Source organism: Siphateles boraxobius, unplaced genomic scaffold (assembly GCF_051911475.1).
Source record: "Siphateles boraxobius isolate OS27281-9 unplaced genomic scaffold, OSU_SipBor_1 31, whole genome shotgun sequence".
Classification (NCBI taxonomy): Eukaryota; Metazoa; Chordata; class Actinopteri; order Cypriniformes; family Leuciscidae; genus Siphateles; species Siphateles boraxobius.
The window spans coordinates 11,373,205-11,398,009 of NW_027508931.1; the positions used below are offsets into that span (position 1 = coordinate 11,373,205).

Genomic DNA, 24,805 nt, shown 5'->3' on the forward strand with positions numbered 1-24,805 from the left:
GCGTCTCTGAAACAGAATGATGTGATTGGATGTGGAAAGAGTAATCTGAAATATGCTGTATGTTTTTAGCTATGAACATCTCTCCTATCACATTTATATATGTGAACCTGCGCACAAGCACAGAAACCTCTTCAGGGGTTTTCCCCCCTGGAAACATAAGAACTTTCACAGACCCAGACAGAATGCAGATTGTTTGTGTATCTTCTGTTAAAAGGGCAGAAATCTGCAGAATTTTGTTGAATGTTTTTTAACATGGTAAAATATGTCTGCAAAAAATCATTCAATTATGCTTAACAATTCATGTACACTATTGGTCAAAAGTTTGGAATTAATAAGATTGTTTATATGTTTTTGAAAGAAGTCTCTTATGCTCACCATTTATTTGCTAAAAAATACAGTAAAAACAGTATTATGAAATATTATTACAATTTAAAATAACTGTGAATATAACTTCCCATACAGTATATTTAGGGCCCGAGCACCGATGGTGAGAGGACCCTATTGTTTTTGCTCTGTTTATTATTATTATTCTTCTCTTAAAAGAATCGCTTTTTAGAGGGCCTGAACATGCTCGAAAACTCATGAAACTTTGCACACGCTTCAGAAGTGGTGAAAATTTACGTGTGATATGGTTTTCAAAATTGGGTGGGGCAAATTCTGTAAATTATTGCCCCCACATTTTGCCCCGGCTCTACGTTTCACGTACAGGTATGAAATTTGGTACATACATGTAATGACACAATACCTATAAAAAAGTCTCTTGGAGCATAGCCCTAAACACAACAGGAAGTCAGCTATTTTGAACTTCCTCCTAGATTTTGTGCATTTTTCGTAATTTCCTGATGTTGTACTTTAACGAACTCCTCCTACAGTTTTGATCTGATCCTCTTCAAATTTGGTGAGTGTAATCTTAAAGGGTTAGTTCGCCCATTTAAGACATGAAGTTGTATGGAATCCTTACCAGCACTATAGTGCATGTATACACACTGACCCACTCTGTAGTCACCTCCCTGGTCAGAGTTCTGGCCGCTGGAAGTTTTTCAAGAAAGTACTCCCGGTTAGTTTCCGGGGCATCAAAACTGTGCGTTTTTACGAGAAAAAATTATTTGCATTTCAAAGCTTGATTAATTTAACACACAAAAAACACGCCGGTCAAAATTCATACCTCAGTTTTAATGGGCACTATTTTCTTTCCATTTCTATCAATCCGCGCTGCTGTCTACGTCAACAGTGCGCACGTTCCGATCAGCTGTTCCATATGTTTACACAATCGATTACGAAACGACGTAAAAAATAGAAAATGAACAATGGTGCGAACTTGTAAATTTCCAGGCTGTGACCACAAGAATGTGCCGGGATCACCGTTCAGATTCCATCGTTTTCCTGTTTCGGATATAGCTACGAGACGGCTGGTTGCCATCGGCTACTCTGCGGGAGCTAAACTATCCAGAAACAAGGATTATCGTGTGTGCAGTGCTCACCATTTGTCATTCATCCTGGCTCTTGGTACAGCTGTGGGCCCAGCATCAACTTGGACAACTTCATCTCTGTCCTCTCGCTCTCTCTCTTCCCGTTCTAACGTTATCTCCATCTGTTCAAGCTCGGCATCGGTATACTCCGGTTCATAAAGGTATCCCTTGGCGTTGTGCTAAAATGACTTTCACCCTCATCTGTTCCGTCTGACATTGTGCTAAAATTGGTTTCATCATCAGAAGTTTCGCAGTCAGACATGTTGTCAGCGAGTCGCGGTATCAACAGCTGATCGAACGTGCGCACTATTGACGTTGACAGCAGCGCGGATTGATAGAAATGGAAAGAAAATAGTGTCGATTAAAACTGAGGTATGAATTTTGACCGGCGTGTTTTTTGTGTGTTAAATTAATCAAGCTTTGAAACGCAAATAATTTTTTCACGTAAAAACGCACAGTTTTGAGGCCCCGGAAACTAACCGGGAGTACTTTATTGAAAAACTTCCAGCGGCCAGAACTCTGACCAGGGAGGTGACTACAGAGTGGGTCAGTGTGTATGCACTATAGTGCTGGTAAGGATTCCATACAACTTCATGTCTTAAATGGGCGAACTAACCCTTTAAGGTCTTTGCGACGTTAAATGGCGAAGATCTTGAGTTTTCGTCGAAGGGTGTGCTGCTCGCTGCTCGGCGGCCTGACAAATGTGTGGGGCAAAATGGCTCAATAGCGCACCCTACATTATTGCCCCGGCTCTACGTTTGACGTACAGGTGTGAAATTCGGTACATACATGTAATGACACAATACCTACAAAAAAGTCTCTTGGAGCATAGCCCTAAACACAACAGGAGGTCAGCTATTTTGAATTTCCTCTCAGATTTTGTGTAGTTTTTGCCATTTCCAGACGTTGTACTTTAACAAACTCCTCCTACAGTTTTGATCGGATCCTCTTCAAATTTGGTGAGTGTAATCTTATGGCCTTTGCGACGTTAAATTCCGAAGATCTTGAGTTTTCGTCGAAGGGTGTGCCCTTGGCGGCCTGACAAATGTACACCCAATTTCAGCTTTTTGGTGATTTGTGCATGAATATGTCATATAGTTCAATATTGCTTGCAGTTCCTATGTTGCTAGGCAACCACAGACAGCCTGCAGTAACTGAGGCATACAATGCTCATATTTGGTTATAGCAATAGCGCCACCTGCTGGTAGCAGGAAGTGTGGCAAATACAAATACTTTGACATAGTCCTCCTATATTTATTATCATTACATACTGCCCACCGTGCTCTGTCTTCCTAAAACCGGCGGGTGGCGGCGGCACGGGTTGTGAGGTCCCTCTTCATCGCTGCTTGCAGCTTTAATTTAAAATGTAATTGATTACTGTAACGCAATTTTCAGCATCATTACTCCATTCTTCAGTGTGACATGATCCTTAAGAAATCTTTCTAATATGATGATTTGATGCTCAAGAAACATTTCTTACTATCATCAATGTTGATTTTTTTTGTTTGTAATATTTTTGTGGAAACTTCTTTCAAAAATGGGTAAACAGGTAGTGTACATTTAAGTATAAATACATATAAATGTAAATAAATGTATATTAAATGTACATGAAGGTATATTATATCATAGCATTATATAATATAATGTTAGCTAATTGTCTAAATTATAGTTATTATAAAGTGTTAGCTCTAGCTTCTTTAGAAAAAGAAAAATCATTTGTTAGTACTAATCTACATCTTTCTTGATCTTCTTGCAGAAATCCAGACAAAGGCATTCAGTTCTTGATATCTAGGGGCTTTATTCCGGATACCGCCATTGGGGTGGCTCACTTTCTGTTGCAGAGGAAGGGTTTGAGCCGACAGATGATTGGAGAGTTCTTGGGTAACAGCAAAAGGCAGTTCAACAGAGATGTGTTAGAGTGAGTCATGTCTTCATAAACTTTTATGCACTATAGTTTTCAATGTATCATAGTAATTTTGCCGACCTGTCTGATGAGGCTAATATTTAGTCCTAAATCCTGTAAAACATCTATATAAGCCCTATATCTATCTATATTCCCCCATCTATATAAATTATTTAAAAGTTTTAAACTGAAAAAAGAATCAGAATGAGATTTATTGCCATGTACAGTATGTTTACATTATGTTTGTCTTGGTGATAAAAGAAGCTTCCAGTGGACTGAAACAGCAACAAGATAGTAATAAATAAATACATATTCACAATATATAAACATAATAGCTGAATAACAATAATGTACAAAATAGACCCAAACTATGTACAAATATACTATATAGAAATAAAATTATGCAAGGGATTGACAAGATGCAAAAATGATCAGAATTGTCAATGGCAGTAAACTGAAAATCTAAATAAAAAATATTGTTATAAATAAATAAATTATAAAATTAATTAACGAACTATGATATTATATTCTTGTTTTGAAAGGCAAACATTACAGTTAGAGTTAATAAGACGGCATTAACCAGCGCATAAATATTACTGCATATTCAGGATTGGGGCTTATATTTAAGAACAACCACTGAAGGTAATAACGGCACATTTTCATTTCTTACAGTGCTGAACAGGGCCTGAAATTAACACCTGACCACGCGGCAAATGCGGGTGAATTTTACAATTGGCGGGTGAAACTGTCAATCTACCTGCCACACTGGCGGGTAGCCAATGAGAATTGAGTGTTTCAGTAGTTTTTTTTTTTTTTTTGCGTCTGTCCGATAACATCAGCAATTTTCATTCAAGCAGCTGATTTCTGTGAATGCATGTAAAACGTACTCGGTTACTAACGTAACCTCGGTTCTCTCTAGAGAGGGAACGAGTACTGCGTAATATCTTACGCTATGGGGAAAACTCTTTTCCACGAGATATTGAAGCCAAAAATTATCCTTTAATTTTGATTAATGTAAAACGCTGTGCGGCAGTGTGCAGACATAGGCAAGACGGCTCGCGCGCCTATTGGCTGCCCTGCGGTAACAGCAGCAAGCCTATTGAGAGAGGCCCTGCGTGACGTGACATCCAATGGGGGCGCTTCGCGCCCATTTCGTCACGTCCCGCCAGAATAGGCGTGGCCTTGGCCTGTAAATACACACGACAGGCTGATGCAAACTGATTTTCATCACTGAAGCGAACCAGCGCTGTTGTATGCACGGCAAGATATGCAGTACTCGTTCCCTCTCTAGAGAGAACCGAGGTTACGTTAGTAACCGAGTACGTTCTCTTACGAGAGTATCTCTCGTACTGCGTAATATCTTACGCTATGGGGAACACAATGTAAGACGCCGTGCGTACTGGGATCCCACACTAAAGTCCCAAGGGCAGTAGCCCGGGGCTCATATAGTGCATAATCACCGTAGACTCACAGAGAGTCGGAGAAGAGAGGCTACAAGCATCATTCCCCATGAAATAGCATCCCACAGGAGCTAGTTATGTTAACAGTATTTCCCGCAGACAGGGTGAACGCGTTTAGCCTGAACTGGGCAAAAGTACGGGTTATTCAACACCCATGGAGCTGTTCTATCGATCAGTAAGCGATACTCAAGCAAAACTCAGCATTCTGCGCCGGCGCAGCGGGACAGATAGTACTGAATTCTAGACCGACAGCAGCTTGGCCTGTAAGGCGGGAACCTCTAGGTTATAGAACCGTATAAATGTAGACGGCGAGGCCCAGCCCGTCGCCATACAGATATCATGCAAGGAAATCCCACTAGACCACGCCCACGAAGAGGCCACGCCTCTCGTGGAGTGCGCTCTGACACCCAAAGGACACTGCAGGCCCTTAGAAGTGTAAGCCAGCGCTATGGCATCGACTATCCATCTGGATAGGCTCTGTTTTGATACGGCCAGTCCCTTGGAGCGTCCACCAAACAAAACAAAGAGCTGCTCGGTCTGCCTGAAGACAGACGAGCGGGACACATAAGCTCTCAGCGCCCTGACGGGGCAAAGGAGATTAGCATCCGCCTCCTCATTGTTCACCGGGAGGGCGCACAGGGAAATAACCTGGGCCCTGAACGGTGTGTTGAGGGATTTGGGCAAGTACCCGTGCCTTGGTTTGAGTATGACTTTTGAGTCATTAGGCCCAAACTCCATACAGGACGTGCTTACTGAAAGCGCTTGTAAGTCCCCCACGCGCTTCATTGAAGCAAGAGCCACAAGAAATACCGTTTTGAAAGACAGGTGCTTCATGTCTGACAAATGGATTGGCTCAAATGGGGCACCTTTCAGGGCTTCCAGAACCGTAGAAAGGTCCCACATAGGGACTGAGGGAGGTCTGGGAGGATTCAGCCTCCGAGCTCCCCTGAGGAATCGCACGACTAGGTCGTTTTTCCCCAGTGACTGGCCAGACGTCAGTTTTGCAAACGCCGTTATGGCCGCCACGTATACTTTGAGCGTGGACGGGGTTCTACCCTTATCCAGCAGCTCCTAAAGGAAGGAGAGCACTTCTGTAACCCCGCAGTCTACGGGTGAAAAGCCCTGAGCTTGACACCAGGTAGAGAACACTGACCATTTCGAGGAGTAGAGCCGTCTAGTAGACGGGGCCCTAGCCTGCGTGATCGTGTTTAACACTCCCTCCGGGAGGTCATTGGGTACCCGTTGATGGCCCACACATGTAGGGACCATAATTCCGGGCGAGGATGCCAAATCGAGCCCTTTGCCTGAGAGAGGAGGTCTCTCCTCACCGGTATCGGCCACGGGGCAGTGCTGGTCAGCTGTTAATAGGACTGGGAACCAAGTCTGGTTCGTCCATAGCGGAGCCACGAGCAGCACTGGGCATCCATTTTCCCTGATTCGTTCCAGCACTTGAGGCAGGAGCGAGATGGGGGGAAAAGCATAGAGGGGGCGTCGGGGCCATACATGGGCCAGCGCATCCCTGCTCTTGGAGAAAAAGTTCGGACAGTGAGCGTTTTCCTGGGACGCGAACAGGTCCACCTGCGCTCTGCCGAATGTCTCCCACAGCAGTTGGATCGTCTGCGGGTGCAGCGACCATTCACCTGCTGGGACATTGTTTCTGGACAGTCTGTCTGGTCCCAGATTCAGGTGACCAGACACATGCGCTGCTTTCAGTGAAAGCAGGTTGTGCTGAGCCCAGTCCAGGAGGCGTTTCGTCAGCATGTAAAGGCTTTCGGGACCTGACGCCGCCCTGGTGATTTATGTACACCACCACTGACATGTTGTCCGACCGGACTAAGACGTGGCGGCCTTTTATCTGGGGACAAAAGCGCCTTAGCGCGTTGTCTACTGCCAGCATTTCTAGACAGTTTATGAGTAGGAGCTTCTCCCGTTCTGATCACTGGCCAAAGAACGGTCTGCCCTCGAGCAGCGCTCCCCATCCCGAGGTGGAGGCGTCCGTGGACACCACCATCACACTCGAGGGAGTCCCCAGACTCACGCCTGACTGGTACCAGTCGGCTTTTTTCCAAGGTTTCAGAGCCGAGACGCATTTCCTGTCGACCCTGAGGCGCAACAGACCAGCGGCCCATGCCCCGGGCGGAACTCGCGCTTTCAGCCATAACTGCAGTGGGCGCATTCGAAGCAGGCCCAGCTGAAGTACCGAAGATGCTGAGGCCATGAGACCCAGCATTTTCTGAAACCGTTTGAGCGGGACTATAGAGCCGCGGCGGAAGGATTTCACGGCGCGCTGTATGTCCAGTCCCCGCTCCGGCGACAGACTTGCTGTCATAGGCAGCGAGTCTATCACTGTTCCCAGAAAATAAATTTTCTGGCTGGGAGACAGCGAACTCTTCGCCCAATTGACTGTGAGACCCAGATTCTCAAGATGTTCGAGTAATGTGGTCTTGTGTTCTATGAGCTCTGATCGTGATCGAGCTAGAGTCAACCAATCGTCCAAGTAGTTCAAAATTCGCATGCCCTGAAGTCTCAGGGGTGCGAGAGCCGCGTCCATGCACTTCGTGAATATGCGGGGTGCTGGGGACAGGCCGAACGGTAGGACTGTGTATTGATATGCCTGGCCCTCGAAGGCGAATCTCAAAAATCGCCTGTGACGTGACGCAATCTGTATTTGGAAATAGGCGTCTTTCAGATCTATTGACATGAACCAGTCTCCCTGGCGCACTTGCGCGAGGATTTTGCTGGTTGTCAGCATTTTGAACTTGCGTTTCAGAAGCGCTTTGTTCAACTGTCGCAGATCTAGAATGGGTCTGAGACCCCCGTCTTTTTTCGGTACCAGAAAATATCTGCTGTATACACCCCCTTCGCTCTGAGCCTGAGATAAAGGTTCTATGGCCCCTTTGCTCAGTAGTTTCGCTATTTCGGTTCGAAGTAGATGAGATACTTCGTTGTCTACCGTGGTTTCGACACGCGCCGTGTAACGGCGGGGACGTCGAGCGAACTGTAGCGAATAGCCTCTTTTTATAGTGTTCAACACCCATTCTGATACCCCGGGAAGCTTTGCCCACGCATTTGCGTGAATAGCTAGAGGCAGAATGAGATCCGCATAGCGGCGGCTGCAGAGCTTCGGTGTGCTGAGACATAAACACTGTGTTTAAAGTGTGCGAGGCGGGGGGCGCGCCGATCACGGCAGGCAGCCTGGTCGCGCTCGATTTCTCTATGACAGATTGTAGAGAGAGAGCGAGCGGGACAAACCCCGTAGGGTTCAGCGTGTCTGTGAGCGAATGTGGGCGCGGGACAGCGGGCACATTTACTGCACTGAAAACACCGTGGGCTTGCGCTGACTGAATATGTGTTGGTTTCGTTTTTACAGAAACCGTGGGACACGCATCGTGTAGTGTTTGTGGGCACTGTGTCGTGGGCACATTCACTACGTTTGCCCAATCGGCATTAGTCGATTTTATTTGTGCTAGCCCTGAACTGTGGCGGGCTGTGTCTGTGTGTGGGAATGGTAACACCATCGGCCGTGGCCGGAATACCAGAAAACACACTCTTTTTTGGGATTTATCTGGGTCGCCGTAAAAATGGCGTTAATGTGCAGGCAAGCGGGCTGTGGTACCGGCTTGTTTACTGCGAAATACACTGGAACAGTCACATTGTTTGGAACTGAACGAGCGAGAGGTTTCGGTGGAGTCTGGCCGTGGCGAGACTTAAACACCGTGGGTCTTAGCTGACTGTATGTGTGTTGGTTTCGTTTTACAGAAAACGTGGCACATGCAGTGTGTAGTGTTTGTGGGCACTGGGTTGTGGGCATTTTTATTACACTAGTAACACCATCGGCTGTGGCCGGAATACCAGAAAATACATTGCTTATATGATTTTTCTGGGTTGCCGTGGAAACGGCATTTGTGTGCAGGCAAGCGGGCCATGGTACCGGCTTGTTTACTGCAAAATACACTGGAACAGTCACATTTTCTTGGAACTGAACGAGCGAAAAGTTTCCGTGCAAGTCTGGCCGCGGCGAGACTAAATTTTATCTGCTGCGAGCGCTGGGATCGAACACGGGTCTCCCGTGCGATAGCTTTAGGTTTCGCCACTGAGCCACAGGGGGAAACGACATAAACTTAAAATAGCTCGACTACATAAAAGAGCGTCATCACAGTTTTGTGTGTGTTGGCGTTTGTTTGCAGGCGTGCGTGTTATACAACAGGCTCATTAAAGCAATATTGACATTTTCAGCCGCTCAAACTAAGAGGAGCTGAGAAATGTTTGAGAAATGGAGATTGGTCTGGCCTCGGCGGGACTAAAAATACACTCTTTCCTCATTTCGCCGGTGAAGCATGCCCACGGGGGGCGGGGGCGGAGTAGCTTTCTTATAACGTAAAGAAAGCTAGCCGCGGTTTTGATGCTGGCCCGTTTTCCTGACGACTCGCGGGCAGAAGGGGGAGGTCCACAGAGCTCGCCCAATCCTCACTGTCCGACGCGGGGATAGAGCAGCTGGCCTCCTCTACAGATGCAGCTATCTAGTCGTCATTAATGGCGGAAGCGGCGGCGGCCGTTGTCCGTCAGTGAGGGACTCGATTGAAGCTGGTGAAGCTGGCGGGCGAACCGGCGAGCTTTCACGGCTGGAGAAGGATCGGGGACCCGCTATGTACGGCGCTTTGCGGCGCGGCACTACAGCGGGCGGGAGTCTCACTCACCATGGCAATAGCTGGCCTTCTCTACCGATGCAGCTATCTCGCGTCACTAATGGGGGAAGCGGCGGCGCGCGGCGGCCGCTGTCCGTCAGTGAGCGACTCGATTGAAGCTGGTGAAGCTGGCGGGCGAACCGGCGAACTTTCACGGGCTGGAGAAGGCTCGAGGACCCGCTGAGTACGGCGCTTTGCGGCGCGGCACTACAGCGGGCGGGAGTGCAGACTCGGAGAAAAAATGCCAGGCAAGTCCTCAGAGTCACCATGTCAATAGTTCCACAGGAACGAAGCGTCTTCAAAAAGACGCTGCTCTTTTAGATAAAGAGAGAGAGAGAGAGAGAGAGAGTGTGAGTCGCGACGGCGAACACACACTCTAGCAGTGAAAAAGGATATTAACGCCGGAAAGCGTAGCAGGTACGGCGGCTGAAGGCGGCGAGGTGAAGGCCAGCGGCTTCAGGCTCGAAGGCTCGTCCCGCAGAAGGCTTACTATCAGACGGAGCAGCTTCTCACTCCGGATCCAGCGATGCAGTAGTGCTTCGCTGAAGAGATGAAAATCAGTTTGTATCAGCCTGTCGAGTGTATTTACAGGCCAAGGCCACGCCTATTCTGGCGGGACGTGACGAAATGGGCGCGAAGCGCCCCCATTGGATGTCACGTCACGCAGGGCCTCTCTCGATAGGCTTGCTGCTGTTGCCGCAGGGCAGCCAATAGGCGCGCGAGCCGTCTTGCCTATGTCTGCACGCTGCCGCACAGTGTTTTACATTAATCAAAATTAAAGGATAATTTTTGGCTTCAATATCTCGTGGAAAAGAGTTTTCCCCATAGCGTAAGATATTACGCAGTACGAGAGATACTCTCGTAAGAGAACTAAATGTATATTGCAGCACAGGGTGAAGTCAGTATATACATTAACGACGATTTGAGACAAATAAATGTACGTTTAATGTAAAACTATGTAAACGGCGCTCTGTGGTGCGGCAGGATTTTGAACAAGGTCCTGAGCTGTTGCTAGGCGCCGCGGACAGACGCCGAATGGCGCCGCTGGTGTGTGTACACTGATAGAAAATAATGTGTTCGAATTTTAAAGACGTGGTTTTGCGCAACGCGGCGCCGCATGCGCATCCGGTGTGCGACCCCCTTAAGAGTTATTATTACTTATAATGATTTCGTTAATAACTTGACAGCACTTAAATGTGTATTCTTACAACTTAAAGAACAATGTTTGTGTGATTTCTATTTTTCACCTTTATGAGGCAAAAAAAAAAAAAAGGCTGGTAAAGAGTTACTGTGGCAGGTGGTCAAAAAAGTTAACTTCAGGCCCTGGTGCTGGAGCTTCATAAATTGGGCTCTTAATTCAAACAGTTCATTTATGAAATTTATGTGGCCTCTCTCTCTATCTCTTTCTCAGCTGTGTGGTGGATGAAATGGATTTTTCAATGCTGGAGCTGGATGAAGCTCTGAGGAAGTTTCAGGCTCACGTGCGAGTGCAAGGAGAAGCTCAAAAAGTTGAGAGACTCATTGAAGCATTCAGGTGAGAATCACACACACCACACACACACACACACACACACACACACACACACACACCAGTAAAGAGTCATTTCCTAAACACACATGCAATTTTTCAGATTAACTATGGCAATTTTATCGACAGCTTTTACTGGGTGCGGTACATTTACTATAATGGGCATTCCTGTGTCACCTGTTGTTCCTTCTTTCAGTCAGAGGTATTGTATGTGTAACCCTGACGTGGTGCAACAGTTTCATAATCCCGACACCATCTTCATCCTGGCCTTTGCCATCGTGCTGCTGAACACAGACATGTACAGTCCCAACATAAAACCAGAGCGCAAGATGCTGCTGGAAGACTTCATACGCAACCTACGAGGTGTGTTTATGTGTGCTTTGTTAATTAAAACCAGAGGGTGTTGGTTTTTTGAGGTCAGAGATTAAATATTTGATTTAAAATTTTGCTGATTTTAATCAGCTTTCCATCTCCATGTTTAAATTAGCATTTTTTCACATCAAAAGAGTCACTTTGATTATCTCTCTCTCTGTCTGTCTGTGTGTGTGTGTGTGTGTGTGTGTGTGTGTGTTTGTGTGTGTGTGTGTGTGTGTGTGTGTGTGTGTGTGTGTGTGTGTGTGTGTGTGTGTGTGTGTGTGTGTGTGTGTGTGTGTGTGTGTCGGACAGATTCTTGGTCTCTGATCAAATAATTTTTCATCTGTTGCCTACTTCCTGCAAACACATACAGTATAAGAGAGCTCTTCTTTAAAGTGAATGTAAAGACATGAGGACTGGAACAAAATCAGCTTGTTATTAGTCAAGCTCTAGTTTATAATAGGACTTTTCCATAGAGCCAAATAAATCCTCAATTTAAACAGCAATAAGTCACTTTAAAGTACACAGTGACACTTCTGCTTTTCTATATGCCGTGGTCCTTGTTAACAAAACATTTATTCCTATTACACAGGCTATACACAGTTTTTCCTGCCTTAAAGGGATAGTTCACCCAAAAATAAAAGGTCTGTCATCATTTACTCGCCCTCATGTTGTTCCAAACCTGTATGAGTTTCTTTCTTCTGTTGAACACAAAGGCATATATTTTAAAGAATATTTGTAACCAGACAGTTGATGGTAGCCATAGCATTTTTTTAATCCATCAACTGATTGGTTACCAACATTCTTCAAAATATCTTCTTTTGTGTTGATCAGAAGAAAAAAAACCCATACAGGTTTGGAACAACTTGAGGGTGAGTAAATGATGACAAAATTGCCATTTTTGGGTGAACTAATTGCCATTTCTGGGTAAACTATATTTTTACTTTTGTATTATGATGTAAAAAAATTCCCCTTCAGGAGTGGACGATGGGGCAGACATTCCACGGGAGATGCTAGCCGGGATTTATGAGCGGATTCAGCAGAGGGAGCTGCGCTCCAATGAGGACCATGTGACCTACGTTACCAGGGTGGAGCAAAGCATTCTTGGAATGAAGACGGTGAGTCAGTTCTCAACCAATTAAACAAAAAGGTCATGTAAAAGTGAAAAGTGCATCACCTTTTGGTTCGGTTTGTACCAGTTACAGATTTTAAACAACTAGTGATTAGAGACAGTGAGATAGCTGACCAAACTGTCTTCTCAACTTTCATGTGGGTCTTTCTGAGCCAAAGACTACCATTACTATCACTCATACTAGCGCAGCGGAGGGCCAACGTCCTGCAGAGATTTATATCCAGCTTGCCCCAAAACACCTGCATGGAAGTTTCTAGAATGCCTGAAGACCTTGATTAATTGGATCAGGTGTTGGAGCTGAACTCTGAAGGACAGTGGCCCTCCAGGAACAGGATTGGACACCCCTGTAGTAGTGTAAGTGATTTGAACAAACCCTAACACACTAGGTACTGAAATTGTCCAGCACCGTTTATGTCCAGGGATCCTTCTTAACCATTTTAAGGAACAAATATTTAGGAACAACAATTATGAAATTGTTATTGCCAAATGGTGATATATATATATATATATACATATATATACATATATATATATATATATATTGTTTTTTATATATATGAAGATTTGTTTTTTATGATCCTACAAGTTTGATTAAACCATAATAATTTGAGGAAAATATTTTAGATATTTTTTAAATATATCTGTTCATATGTAATATGCATTATTATTCACTAAAAAAAGTTCATAAGAGTAATTTGTTCAGGATTAAGACTATACTGGTTGTACTATACTGTTTTGTTTTTTAATTCACTAAAAAGAAACGGCTCATAAACAACATTTGTTTGTGAAGCAGAATACACTGGTTGTGCTGTATGTTTTTTATTCACTAAAAAGAACCAGCTTAGTAAGGAGTGATTTGTTCTGTAATCAAACTACACTGGTTGCTTTGTATGTTTTGCGCTATTAACGGACAAGGTTCATACATTTTTTTATGAAAATAAACCTGGTTCTGCATAAGAACTACATAACAACATGGGTTTCAAATACAAGTCTGAAACTTAAATTTGATCTAATTTTTAACTTATATGACCTCAAAAACTTTTGCAAAGCTGAAGTTTGATTAACATGATGAAGAAAAAATAAACTTTGCTCAAAACATCAGCCAGTTAAATTCACATTACAGCTTCTGGTCATTATTTTTTCCTACCTCTGTATGCTAACAGCTGAGTGAATCAGTTTATAAAAACAGGAATAAAAACAAGAAACTTGAGACTGAAACTGCTCATTAGTTTGGTGCTGTAATTTTAGATTCCACATGACAGCGCAGCAAAACACTGTACCTCCATATGAAATATTAATTTCTTTGATCAGCCCATGCTGCATCAGAAATCCCTCTTTTCATTTCCTGTGCTGACGGAAGCTGTACCTTCTGAATTGAATTCACCCGATATTTGATCTCTCACTTTCTTCCTCAGATACTGTCGGTTCCTCACCGTAGGCTGGTGTGTTGCAGTCGACTCTTTGAGGTCACAGATGTAAATAAACCACAGAAACAGGCTTCACATCAGAGAGAGGTGTTCCTCTTCAATGACCTGATAGTGGTGAGAGACACACAGATGACAGGCATATTCGCACATGTACAAACAAACAACTGAAAATAAACTAAATCTTTCTTATGATGTTAGATCCTAAAACTATGCCCTAAGAAGAAGACTGCCGCAACATACACGTTCTGCAAGGCCATGGGTTTACTGGGAATGCAATTCCATCTGTTTGAGAATGAGTGTAAGAACACAAGCACACACAAAACAGTTCCCTTTCAGTCGCTCACGTTCGCCGAACGTCGCCGTGACGACGTAATTGAGATTATTTCAGGGAGCCCTATCAACTTCGAGTGTCTACAGAACGAGCCCTGCCCCGCAGCGTGGGTATAAACAGGAAGCGGGCGCACGCACTCATTGTCTTTCGCTTCGGAGCCGAGTTTTTGTTTCGACTCTGAGTTTCTGCAGACTGCTGCAACGTTGAAGACTGCTTCAAAGAAAAAACTCTGTTTCAACTCTGTGACGGCACAATCAGCGGTGGCTGCGAGCATTACAGCTTACAACTGCTGTTTTCACAGCATTGCTTGTGTGTGTGTGTATGTGTCAGTAAATATCGGTTCCTGGATGCCCCTCTCTCCCAGGTTGGGTTACTCGGCGACGTGGTCGAGAGCTTCGCCCAACAGTTCTCGGCCGCCCAGAAGCAGACGGAGGCCATCCAACACATCCTGCCCCGGCGGACCGCTACTGCTCCCATCCGTCCACCGGCCGCAGACCCTCTGTCTGCTCGTCGCCGAGGTCGACCTCCTGCAGTGTCCTCCGCTCCCGCGAAGCCTCTGCAACAGCAGTCACCATCCAGGCCTCAGCGTGGAACAAGCCGCAGGAAGTCCAGGCCGCTGCCAAACCAGGAGGCAAGGGGACGTGCAAACGACCCTGAGACGGGCAACCCAGAGGTGGATCAAGTTGCTCTTCAGGAGATGGTGAACGCGCCGCCCCTTCCCCCGGTGGAGGGCCGGGCGGAGAATCTTTTGTTTCCTTTTCTTTCTGTTCCGCCACTGACCCACGGCCAGTGGTACCCACATTTTCAACAAAAGAGTAATTTCTGAAACCTCTGGGTCCCAAGAGGGCGCACTTGGTGGTCGATGACGCTTTGCCTTGTCACCCTCAAGCCCCTCTTTCATTGCCAGCACTGCCCCACCCCGGGTGCATCTGTGGTACTGTTGGTCCTGCTTGCGCGGTGTCTGGGAGCCTGGCTAGCGCTTCCCAGCCTGTCTCGCTGGTTTATCCGTACTGTCAGACTCGGCTATGCGATTCAGTTCGCCCGGCGTCCCCCTGTGTTCAAGGGCATTCTGTTCACCCGTTTTCTGGCGGACAGTGCCGCTTTGCTCAGGTCAGAGATCGTGAGAATGCGATCGAGCCGGTCCCTCCAGCCGATATGAAGCAGAACATCGGCACCACTGAAACTGTTTCAGAGGCTCGTGGGGCATATGGCTACTGCAGCCGCGGTAACGCCGCTCGGATTGCTTCATATGAGGCCGCTCCAACACTGCCTCCACGATCGAGTCCCGAGATGGGCATGGCAGAGCGGCTTGTGCCAAGTCCAAGTAACCCCACACTGTCACCAAACTCTCAGCTTGTGGTCGGATCCTTCGTTCCTGCGGGCAGGTGTCCCCCTAGGACAAGTATCCAGGCACTCTGTGGTCACCACGGATGCCTCTGCCACCAGCTGGGGGGCCACATACAACGGCTCAACTGCATTGGCACATCGGCTGCCTCGAGTTGTTAGCAGTACATCTTGCGCTGGGCCGCTTCAAAACGCCACTACTAGGCAAGCATGTACTCTTCCGTACGGACAACACTGCGCCCGTTGCGTACATCAAACGTCAGGGTCTACACTCCCGCCGCATGTCACAACTCGCCCGCCATCTCGTCCTTTGGAGTCAGAAGCATCTGAGGTCGCGTCGTGCCATTTATATTCTATATTTATTTTCAGGCGCTTCGGGACTGCACAGGTAGATCTGTTTGCCGCCCCAGACACGTCTCACTGCCAGTTGTTCTATTCCCTGACCGAGGGGACCCTCGGCACGGATGCCTTGGCACACAGCTGGCCCCCGGGCCTATGCAAATATGCGTTTCCCCCAGTGAGCCTTCTTGCACAGACCTTGCGCCATATTAGGCCAACCGGACATGGTTCCCGGGAACTGCACACAGCTGGCACACAGCTGGCCCCCGGGCCTACACAAATATGCCTTTCCCCCAGTGAGCCTTCTTGCACAGACCTTGCGCCATATTGGGCCAACCGGACCTGGTTCCCGGGAACTAGTGAACGTGTGGGCCCGCTGTCTCCAAGTAGAGAGGACCTGCTCTCTCAGAGACGGGGCACCCTATGGCACCCGGAGGTTCTAGGTGACCTACCCCCAGCGGTAGTTGACACTATCACTTCCGCTAGAGCCCCCTCAACGAGGAGCCTCTATGCGTTGAAGTGGAACCTGTTCGTTGACTTGTGATCTTCTCATGAGGAGAACCCCCGAACTTGCTCGATCAGAGCCATGCTTTCCTTCCTGCAAGATGGGTTGGGGCGAAGGCTGTCTCCCTCCACCCTTAAAGTGTATGTTGCCGCTATTGCCGCACATCACAATGCAGTTGAGGGTAAGACGCTGGGAAAGCACGATCTGATCGTCAGGTTCCTGAGGGGGGCGAGGAGACTAAATCCTCCTCGCCCGCTCTCTATACCCTCTTGGGATTTGTCTCTGGTCCTCTCAGCTCTCCAGAGACCACCGTTTGAGCCTCTGCAATCAGCTGAGTTAAAAATTCTATCCCGCAAAACCAACAGTACTCCTGGTTGCATTGGCCTCAATCAAGAGGGTAGGGAACCTGTATGCATTTTCGGTCGACGAATCGTGCCTGGAATTCGGCCCGGCTAACTCTCACATTATCCTGACACCCCGGCCTGGATACGTGCCCAAGATTCCCACCACTCCCTTCCGGGACCAGGTGGTGAATCTGCAAGCGCTGCCTTCGGAGGAGGCAGACCCAGCCCTGGCTTTTCTCTGTCCCGTCTGTGCTCTGCGCCTGTACGTGTACAGAACGCAAAGCCTCAGGACCTCAGATCAGCTCTTCGTCTGTTACGGAGGCCAGCAGAAGGGGAAGGCTGTCTCCAAGCAGAGGATGGCCCACTGGATAGTGGATGCCATCGCCTTGGCTTACGAAGCTCAAGGTGTCGCTTCTTCTTGGGCGCTGGCACACGGCGCCTCGCTGACAGATATCTGTAGAGCTGCGGGCTGGACGACACCTAACACGTTCGCTAGGTTTTATAGCCTACGTGTTGAGCTGGTTTCTTTCTGTGTGCTCGCTTCAACTAGCCGGTAATACCAAAGTTCCCGCACTTGTACCGGCTTGCTGCGCCACTCCCCTCCACATGGAGCGGATACGTGCACTTCTTTGCTCCAGTCAAGTTCCCCACTCTGTAGAACCCTGTAGAGTTCCTCTAGACGCCTTCGGCAATCGGACGTTGCGGAGCGTCCGACACCAGGCCTAGTGCTCGTATGCTTGTGTAACTTGTGCTAGGCTGGGTTCCATATGTGGTGATCCCTGCGGCCCATATGCGTTTTCTTCCTCGATCAGCTCCCTACGGTGAGCCCATGTCTTTCCCTTGGCAGAGTCCGCTCTGGCGTCATTGTCTGGTGTAGCCTCCCCCTTCTCAGGCTGGAGCCACCCCAGTGACATTCCATATGTTGCACTGCCCCTCCGGCCTGTCCATATGTGTATTCTCCACATTACCTCCCTTCGGGCAAGGATGTGCCGTAACGTCCCGTCACCACGGTTACTGACCATCGCTGTACGTCCGTCACAATCTTGGCTCCTCAGCGAAAAACAATGAGTGCGTGCGCCCTTTCCTGTTTATACCCGCGCTGAGGGCGAGGTGCGTAGATGCTTCTCACGGACGCCAACGTTCATTGGCTCGTTCTGTAGACACTCGAAGTTGATAGGGCTCCCTGAAGTGATCCCAATTACGTTGTCAAGTCGACGTTACATCTCCCGTTCCCTCCTTCAGGGAACGAGGGTTACATCAGTAACCGAGACGTTAAATATCGTATATGTTAATATTTTACTATATATATAAATACAGTAAAAAGTACAGTATGTTACAGTTATAGTTGACCATGAAAGTACTACAGGAGGTAGTACTACCATGGACTTGTATGTAAAAAAAAAAAGATCTAAAATGTCAAAATATTGAAAAACATTACAATAAATAAATAACTTTTTATATCACTTTTTATATAATTCAGTTGCTTCTGAAGAATGACCAAAACATTTTTTTAAACATTTTTTGTTAAAAAGTACCATTTTGTTAATTTTTAACCTAATTCAGACGGATACATGTTTTTTTTTTTGTTAAATGATAAAAACAGGAAAATTCACAAATCCTCAGAGCAGGACCTTACTCAATACTTGGAGTATCAGATGTGTGATACACAGCGTGTTTTCTCTCTTCCCAGATTACCCTCATGGAATCACAATATTGTCTCCATTTTCGTCGGAGAAGAAGCAGGTGGTGAGTTTCTGTTCTCAGAGCTCAGAGGAGCTGCTCAAGTTTGTAGAGGACCTGAGAGAGAGCATCGCAGAGGTGGCAGAGATGGAACAAATTCGGATTGAGTGTGAGTGTCTTTGCATGTTACTGCTCATTTTGCTCATTTACTCGTGTTCACATGCTTTAGCTTAGTAATAGTCATATTTGTTAAATTCTTTATTAAAAAAAAAATCTCTGTTTCTGGACGTCCATGTTTTGTCTAAAACACATCCCATAGATCTACATTGAAAAGCTAAAACCAGGGGACAGTAAGAAACCACCTAGCAATTACATAGCAACATGTTTATCAATCTTAGTGGTGAGTTTTGCACAGGCAAACATCACTCACATTTGCTTCAGAAAAGTTTTGATCTATTCACTCTTAAAAATAAAGAGTTCAAAAGAAGGTTTTGCAGCAATGCAAGCAAACCATCCCCAAAGAACCTTTTGGTGAAAAATTCATAAAATAACCATTTTTCTTTGTGCAAAGAATATTTAAATAATCTGAAGAACATTACCACTATAAAGAACATTTTGCAATGGAAAGGTTCCATGGATGGTAAAGGTTCTTCATGGAAACCATCAATGAAAATAAAGAACCTTTATTATTAAGTTTTGCGCTTTTTTAGGTTAATACACTTAAGAATAGCATCATTATTTATAGTAGATTATTGTGTAAAGGCTGTATGTGTGGGTTATGCTGTATGTAATAGAACAGCGTTGTTTATTAGTACTATAAATAATTAAATAATTTTTTAACATTTTAATTCATTATCATTATCTAAAGGTTAGCTTGAATAAAAAGGAATTCTCTACATTCCTCTGTGGTTTGAATGCTATGGTTGTGGCCAACATTAAAGTGAATTATGCATGTGGTTCTCAGGGGAACTAGAAAGACAACAGGTTGTGAGAAATCAAACTAACAAGAACGGCACACAACTAGACATCCACGCTGGACCTAGTTCTGCTTCAGGTACACACACACACACACACACACACACACACACACACACACACACACACACACACACACACACACACACACACACACACACTCACACTCACACACACACATACACACACACACACACACACACACACACACACACACACACACACACACACACACACACACACACACACACAACAATAAGACTGTTTTTCATGTCTTGTGTATTTGTATGGCTTGCAGGGGATGATTTTTATGAGAAAACAGGAAGCAACACAGTAGAGGTTTGTATCAGTATGTGGTGTGAGCGCAGTGTAAATTATTTTCCGATTCGGTGTGCATGTATTCATAGTGTCCTCCAAAATTTTGGACCCCTAGGCAATCGGGGTTCTGGATAATATCAGCATAAATCTGTATTATTTTTAGTGATGACTTTGCAATGATTAAGTTGCTAGGGACTATGGAAATATGTATGTATATATATATATATATATATATAAATATATAACTATGGAAATGTATTTTTAGTCAATGAAATTTTGAAATTTAGTCAAAAGTCTATGAATTCAGAGCATAGAAAAATACCGTACAAGAGCGGTTTATAAAGCATCTACAAACTGTGTTCTGATTGTTCTGTTGCTCTGTCAATCAATCAGTGGAGCTAAAAAGGTGTGTAATCAAGAAGATAATTTGGTAATTCAATGATAATTGCATAATACGCCAATGCATTTACACCAAAAATTTTTAGGATTTTTATGCTGATATTGTCCGATTTTTAAACCTAGGGTGTTTCCAAACTTTTTGGGGACATTGAAGGTGGTGACAGCATGTATAGTAGTTAACATCACTATCTCCTTGCAGAATCAGAGATAACCTCCCCACTGGCCCTCCACTCCCTGCCCTTTGACCCCTGAGCTCACTCTTTCCCTGTCAGAATGGAGACGCCCGCCCTCGGTGTCTTCACTGTAATCACACACCACTCGTACAAAGCAATAACAGCACTGCCACCCCTCAGAAAACACCACCCACTGCCCCTCATTGTGATCTCTAATCTTTTACAGCTGCTGTTGTTGTGGGGTGAAATTCTTTCAACTTAAAAATCTTAATGCCAGTCCATAAATGGAAATTATGTCGATGGTGTATTCAAATAAGACACGCTGATAAGTGGATTCACACATACAGGGCACTATTTTAACGATCTAATCGCATGGTCTAAAGCTCAGGACGCAAGTGCACTTTTGCACATTACACATTATACATTTTTTGCATTGTAATCCTTTTATTTGTAATATTTGGCCAGTTTGTGTGCTGTTGCGCGTCCCTGTGTGTGTAATGAGCAGAGTGTACGCGCGTTGTGCACCCGCCTATAGGCTCATATTACTAATGCCCTTTAAATAACAAAAAAATACTGCTATTTCAGTCTATTTCAGTTGCCTCAAAACAGCTATGTGCCAACAATGCACTTGAACACACCTCGTTTTCAGACCAGTACGCCGATGGGCGCACAAATGGGCGCATTTGCTATTTAAACAATGTGGCGCAGGACGTGAAAATGATAATTGCGTCGGGCTGAAACTAGCAAAAAATACTTGCGTCACACTTGGCATTGCGCCGGGTGTATGATAGGGCCCACAGCCTAAACTGGAGCTCTCGCACTGGAACTCATTTTATTCAAATACTTCATTAAAAAGAGCTGAAACGAAAAGGAATGAGCAGTGGTTAGTGTGGACTGACAGGCTATATGAGTTTGCTTTCAGGAGATGCATCGCACATAACATACACACACGCACACAAGATCTGTCAAGAAAAGGTGCAAATTATCCAGCATGCAATAAAGACCCTCGCTGCCAAGCGTCTATGCCCTCCAGGGGCACTTTAATGCTTCTTACAGATGGATAAAAATATAACAGTCTGATTAGCAGCACGGTAATAAAAGGAAATGCATAAGATAGCAGTTAATTATCCAAATCCCGGCTGTTCAAGTAGGAAGTAGCCCTGCTTTCACCCTCTTCGACTGCGCTGCATGTACGTAGTTGTGTCACGTTCTGCCGCCTGCATGCTCTGTGGCATGGCCTCGTCGTGTGATCCGCACCAGAGGGCCGTGAGAGTGCAGCAGGCCAGGCTGATAACGCTTCCTGCTTCTGGCTGTTTCTAACTAGGTGTCAATTCACAACAGGCTCCAAACATACCAACTCAGCTCTCCTCTGGCCCCACCCAGCGCTCAGCAACACCTGGCCGTCCTGCCTAGCCCCGCCCCTGGCTCCACCCTCACCATCTCCCCAGACACCCTGATCCAGTGCCAGCAGATCGTCAAGGTGATCGTTATGGATGCCGCCGGGCGTGGCCACGTGGAGGCGTTCCTCAGCCACAACCCCGCCCACCGCCTCATCCAATCGGCTGTGTCCACGCCCATCAGGTCACGGGAGGGGGGCAAGCAGCAGCAGCAGCCGCCCCTCCCTCCCCCGCCGCCTCCTTATCATCACCCGCATCAGTTTTGCCCCCCGACCCCTCCACCACCACGCCACCTGCTGAGCCAACGCAGGTACTCCAGCGGGACACGCAGCCTAGTCTGAATAACACACACTCAGAGATGAGTTTATACCTGTTAAAAGGACACATCCCCTAAATTGAACATTCTGTCTTTATTAAAGCACCCACATGTTGTTCCAAACTCATATATATTTATATATATATATATATATATATATATATATAGTCTGTACAATTAGTGCACTATATTCCAAGTCTTCTGAAGCCATAAGTGATCTTTGTGTGTCCAAGACCAAAATGTATGTTCATATTCACTGAAAATCTCCACTGTAATTCTGAAATGACTTTCACTGGCACATTTAAATGCACTTTAGACATTTTAACTGGAAAAAATAAGACATATTTGGCAGTTAATGACGTGTCAACTGTCCAGTATTATTTAGTATTATTTATATACTATATACTAATTTTTAATTTAAATTTTAGTAATTGTGTTATGTGCTTTTAACATTTTTATTTCTATTTAGCTTTCATTTAGTTTGTCATTTTAGCACTTCAACAAAAATATTTGAAATTTATAATAAATATTTATAATAAAAGTATTTTATTTCCATTGGTTGGCAAGGCACCAATTCTAATGTTTTTTTTTAAACTTTTTAAGTTTATTATTTTAATTTTTTCATCTAATATTTATATTTTATTTCAGATCCATTTAAATTAACAAAAGCATTGAGATTTTTTTATGAACTATCATTGCATGGAAACAAGCTATAAAAATTCTTCAAAAATTCTCTTTTTGTGTTTCTTGAAAATAAAAACATGGATTATGGAATTTAAAGCAACATGAGGGTGAATAAATATTGATGGAATGTTCATATTTATGTGAACTATTGCTTTGAAAATTAAACTATCATGTACACTCTTTTTTTGAAGACACAAAATAGCACAAGCAACCCAGTCGGAACTGTTATGCTCCGATCGCTCAAAAGAAGCTATTCTTTGAATAGTTGGATCCTCATGGACTTAAAGTGTGCATCTAAAGTGAGTAGATGTATAGTATTTTTTTAAGAGGGTTTTTTTCTCAGATATTTTTTGTGTGTTCACCATGTCCCTGCATTCAAATTAAGTGTTTATATTTTGATTTCTCCTTAAACACCCATGTCGTGTGACCTGAACTACAATAGATGGATGTAGTATAGAGAGAGTGCTAGTGAAGGTGAATTTGTTCAAAGACACTAGCATAAAATAATGTTTGCAATTAAATTTATGTTCACATCATATTTTGTATGGAAATAGGAAATCACCACCCTCTTTCAAAGGTCTTACCTGTTAGTCTAAATTCCAAAGATGAAATTCAATTGCAGTATTTGGATATACATTGTACCTCAACATTTCTGAAAAAGAAAAATGCAAAAGTAACTTGGTTAGATAAGAGAACACCCCTTGATTTAGTTTTGATACAACAATAAACAATTTGCGCACACATCACTGCAGTAGGCGTCATGAATAAACTACAGTAATCAAGGCAAATCATGTGACCTCTTCTGCTTTCCCATTGGTGGTTGTCAAATCATGTGAATCCACATTGGCATTCGAATGGCAAAATCTCACAGAAAATGAATGATTTTATTGCTGCAAATCAGTCTTTTAATGAATTATTCAAACTGTGTTGTGAATGTCCTGAATCCAAAGGTTTTGGATGATATTTAGGTCAGGACGTGGCCACTAAAAAATATCTAATTTCCAAGATAAAAGCTACAGATTATGTCTGTATAGGGCATCATCTGTCGTTTTTTGTCGCTTACTTTGTGCTTACTTGCCGAAATCAGGTATTTACATCATTGACAAGCATTATATAGTATCCTGCTGAAAAACTTAATTAATTTGCAAATAGTCAGAAATTAGTTTTTATTTGATTTATTTATTTGAATATAATTCACATTTGAATGTACATCAAGTATTAATCTTTTCGGCAATACTGATAGTACTGGTATAAATGAAAGTTTAATGTCTAAAAGCGTTTCCAAATTTCATTTTCTCTTTGCTAATGCATTTTTACAACAAATTTTTAGAGGACACAAAGCAAAAAATAAAAAATTTGAACGAGGGTGGTGAGATGGTTTACCAATAGAGCCAGGAGACGGTTTTAACTCAGCGAATCATCTCAAATCAACCTGTTTATTTTGTCTGGTCCTATAGAGCGACTCTCTGTAGCGTGTTACTGTGATCAAGCCTGGTGCTCAGGTAGCTTCATGTGAAACCAGGCGCACATCAAACCTCTGAGAAAATATCAAATGTTGTATACTACAAGGCTATGACTGAGAAATTGTATATTTTTAAAAACGTATCACTTAAAATGTTTAATAAAATATTATGTTAAAAAAAAATTTGGGGGGGGGGGGTTTGTGTTTTAAAAGGATCTGGTGGATTATGTTTGTGTTTGCCACTTTGAACTCACATTTTCTGTATTGCATGTCATAAGAGATTCATATGTTTATGTGTAGATATCTTTAAAAAGATTTTATTGGGAGTATATCGACACTGATATTTATGTTTCTATTTTCTTTGCTTGGTTTTTGAATCACAAAACTAGTTTTAAACCGTTTTTTTCAAGGCATTATTGAAAATGATGTCATTCTGTGCTTAGACAGAAAAGCAGCAAAAAAATTATTTATAAATCTATTTATCCATACAGAGTAGGAGAATGAAAAGCTTTATTGTATAATTTGCACAGCTGTTTATTCATTAAGATGCGCTGATCTAATACAGTCTTTTCTTGGTGTA

The 24,805-nt window shown here is 44.4% G+C and overlaps 1 protein-coding gene across 3 annotated transcripts in view; it reads left to right on the plus strand.

The window, feature by feature from the left end:
• Positions 1–22,384, plus strand: part of iqsec3b (IQ motif and Sec7 domain ArfGEF 3b) — a 38,336-nt gene extending 15,952 nt beyond the window's left edge. The window contains exons 6-15 of one of the 3 annotated variants that reach the window (XM_077193834.1): positions 3,226–3,387; positions 10,929–11,051; positions 11,242–11,408; positions 12,378–12,517; positions 13,947–14,072; positions 14,157–14,256; positions 18,512–18,670; positions 19,466–19,555; positions 19,775–19,815; positions 21,691–22,384. In XM_077193834.1, coding sequence (XP_077049949.1) covers positions 3,226–3,387; positions 10,929–11,051; positions 11,242–11,408; positions 12,378–12,517; positions 13,947–14,072; positions 14,157–14,256; positions 18,512–18,670; positions 19,466–19,555; positions 19,775–19,815; positions 21,691–22,104 — 1,522 coding nt within the window. In that variant the 3' untranslated portion in view covers positions 22,105–22,384. The remainder of the gene's footprint in view (positions 1–3,225; positions 3,388–10,928; positions 11,052–11,241; positions 11,409–12,377; positions 12,518–13,946; positions 14,073–14,156; positions 14,257–18,511; positions 18,671–19,465; positions 19,556–19,774; positions 19,816–21,690) is intronic. The other 2 variants (XM_077193836.1, XM_077193835.1) reach the window with 2 other exon arrangements.
• The last annotated feature ends 2,421 nt before the right edge of the window (positions 22,385–24,805 follow it).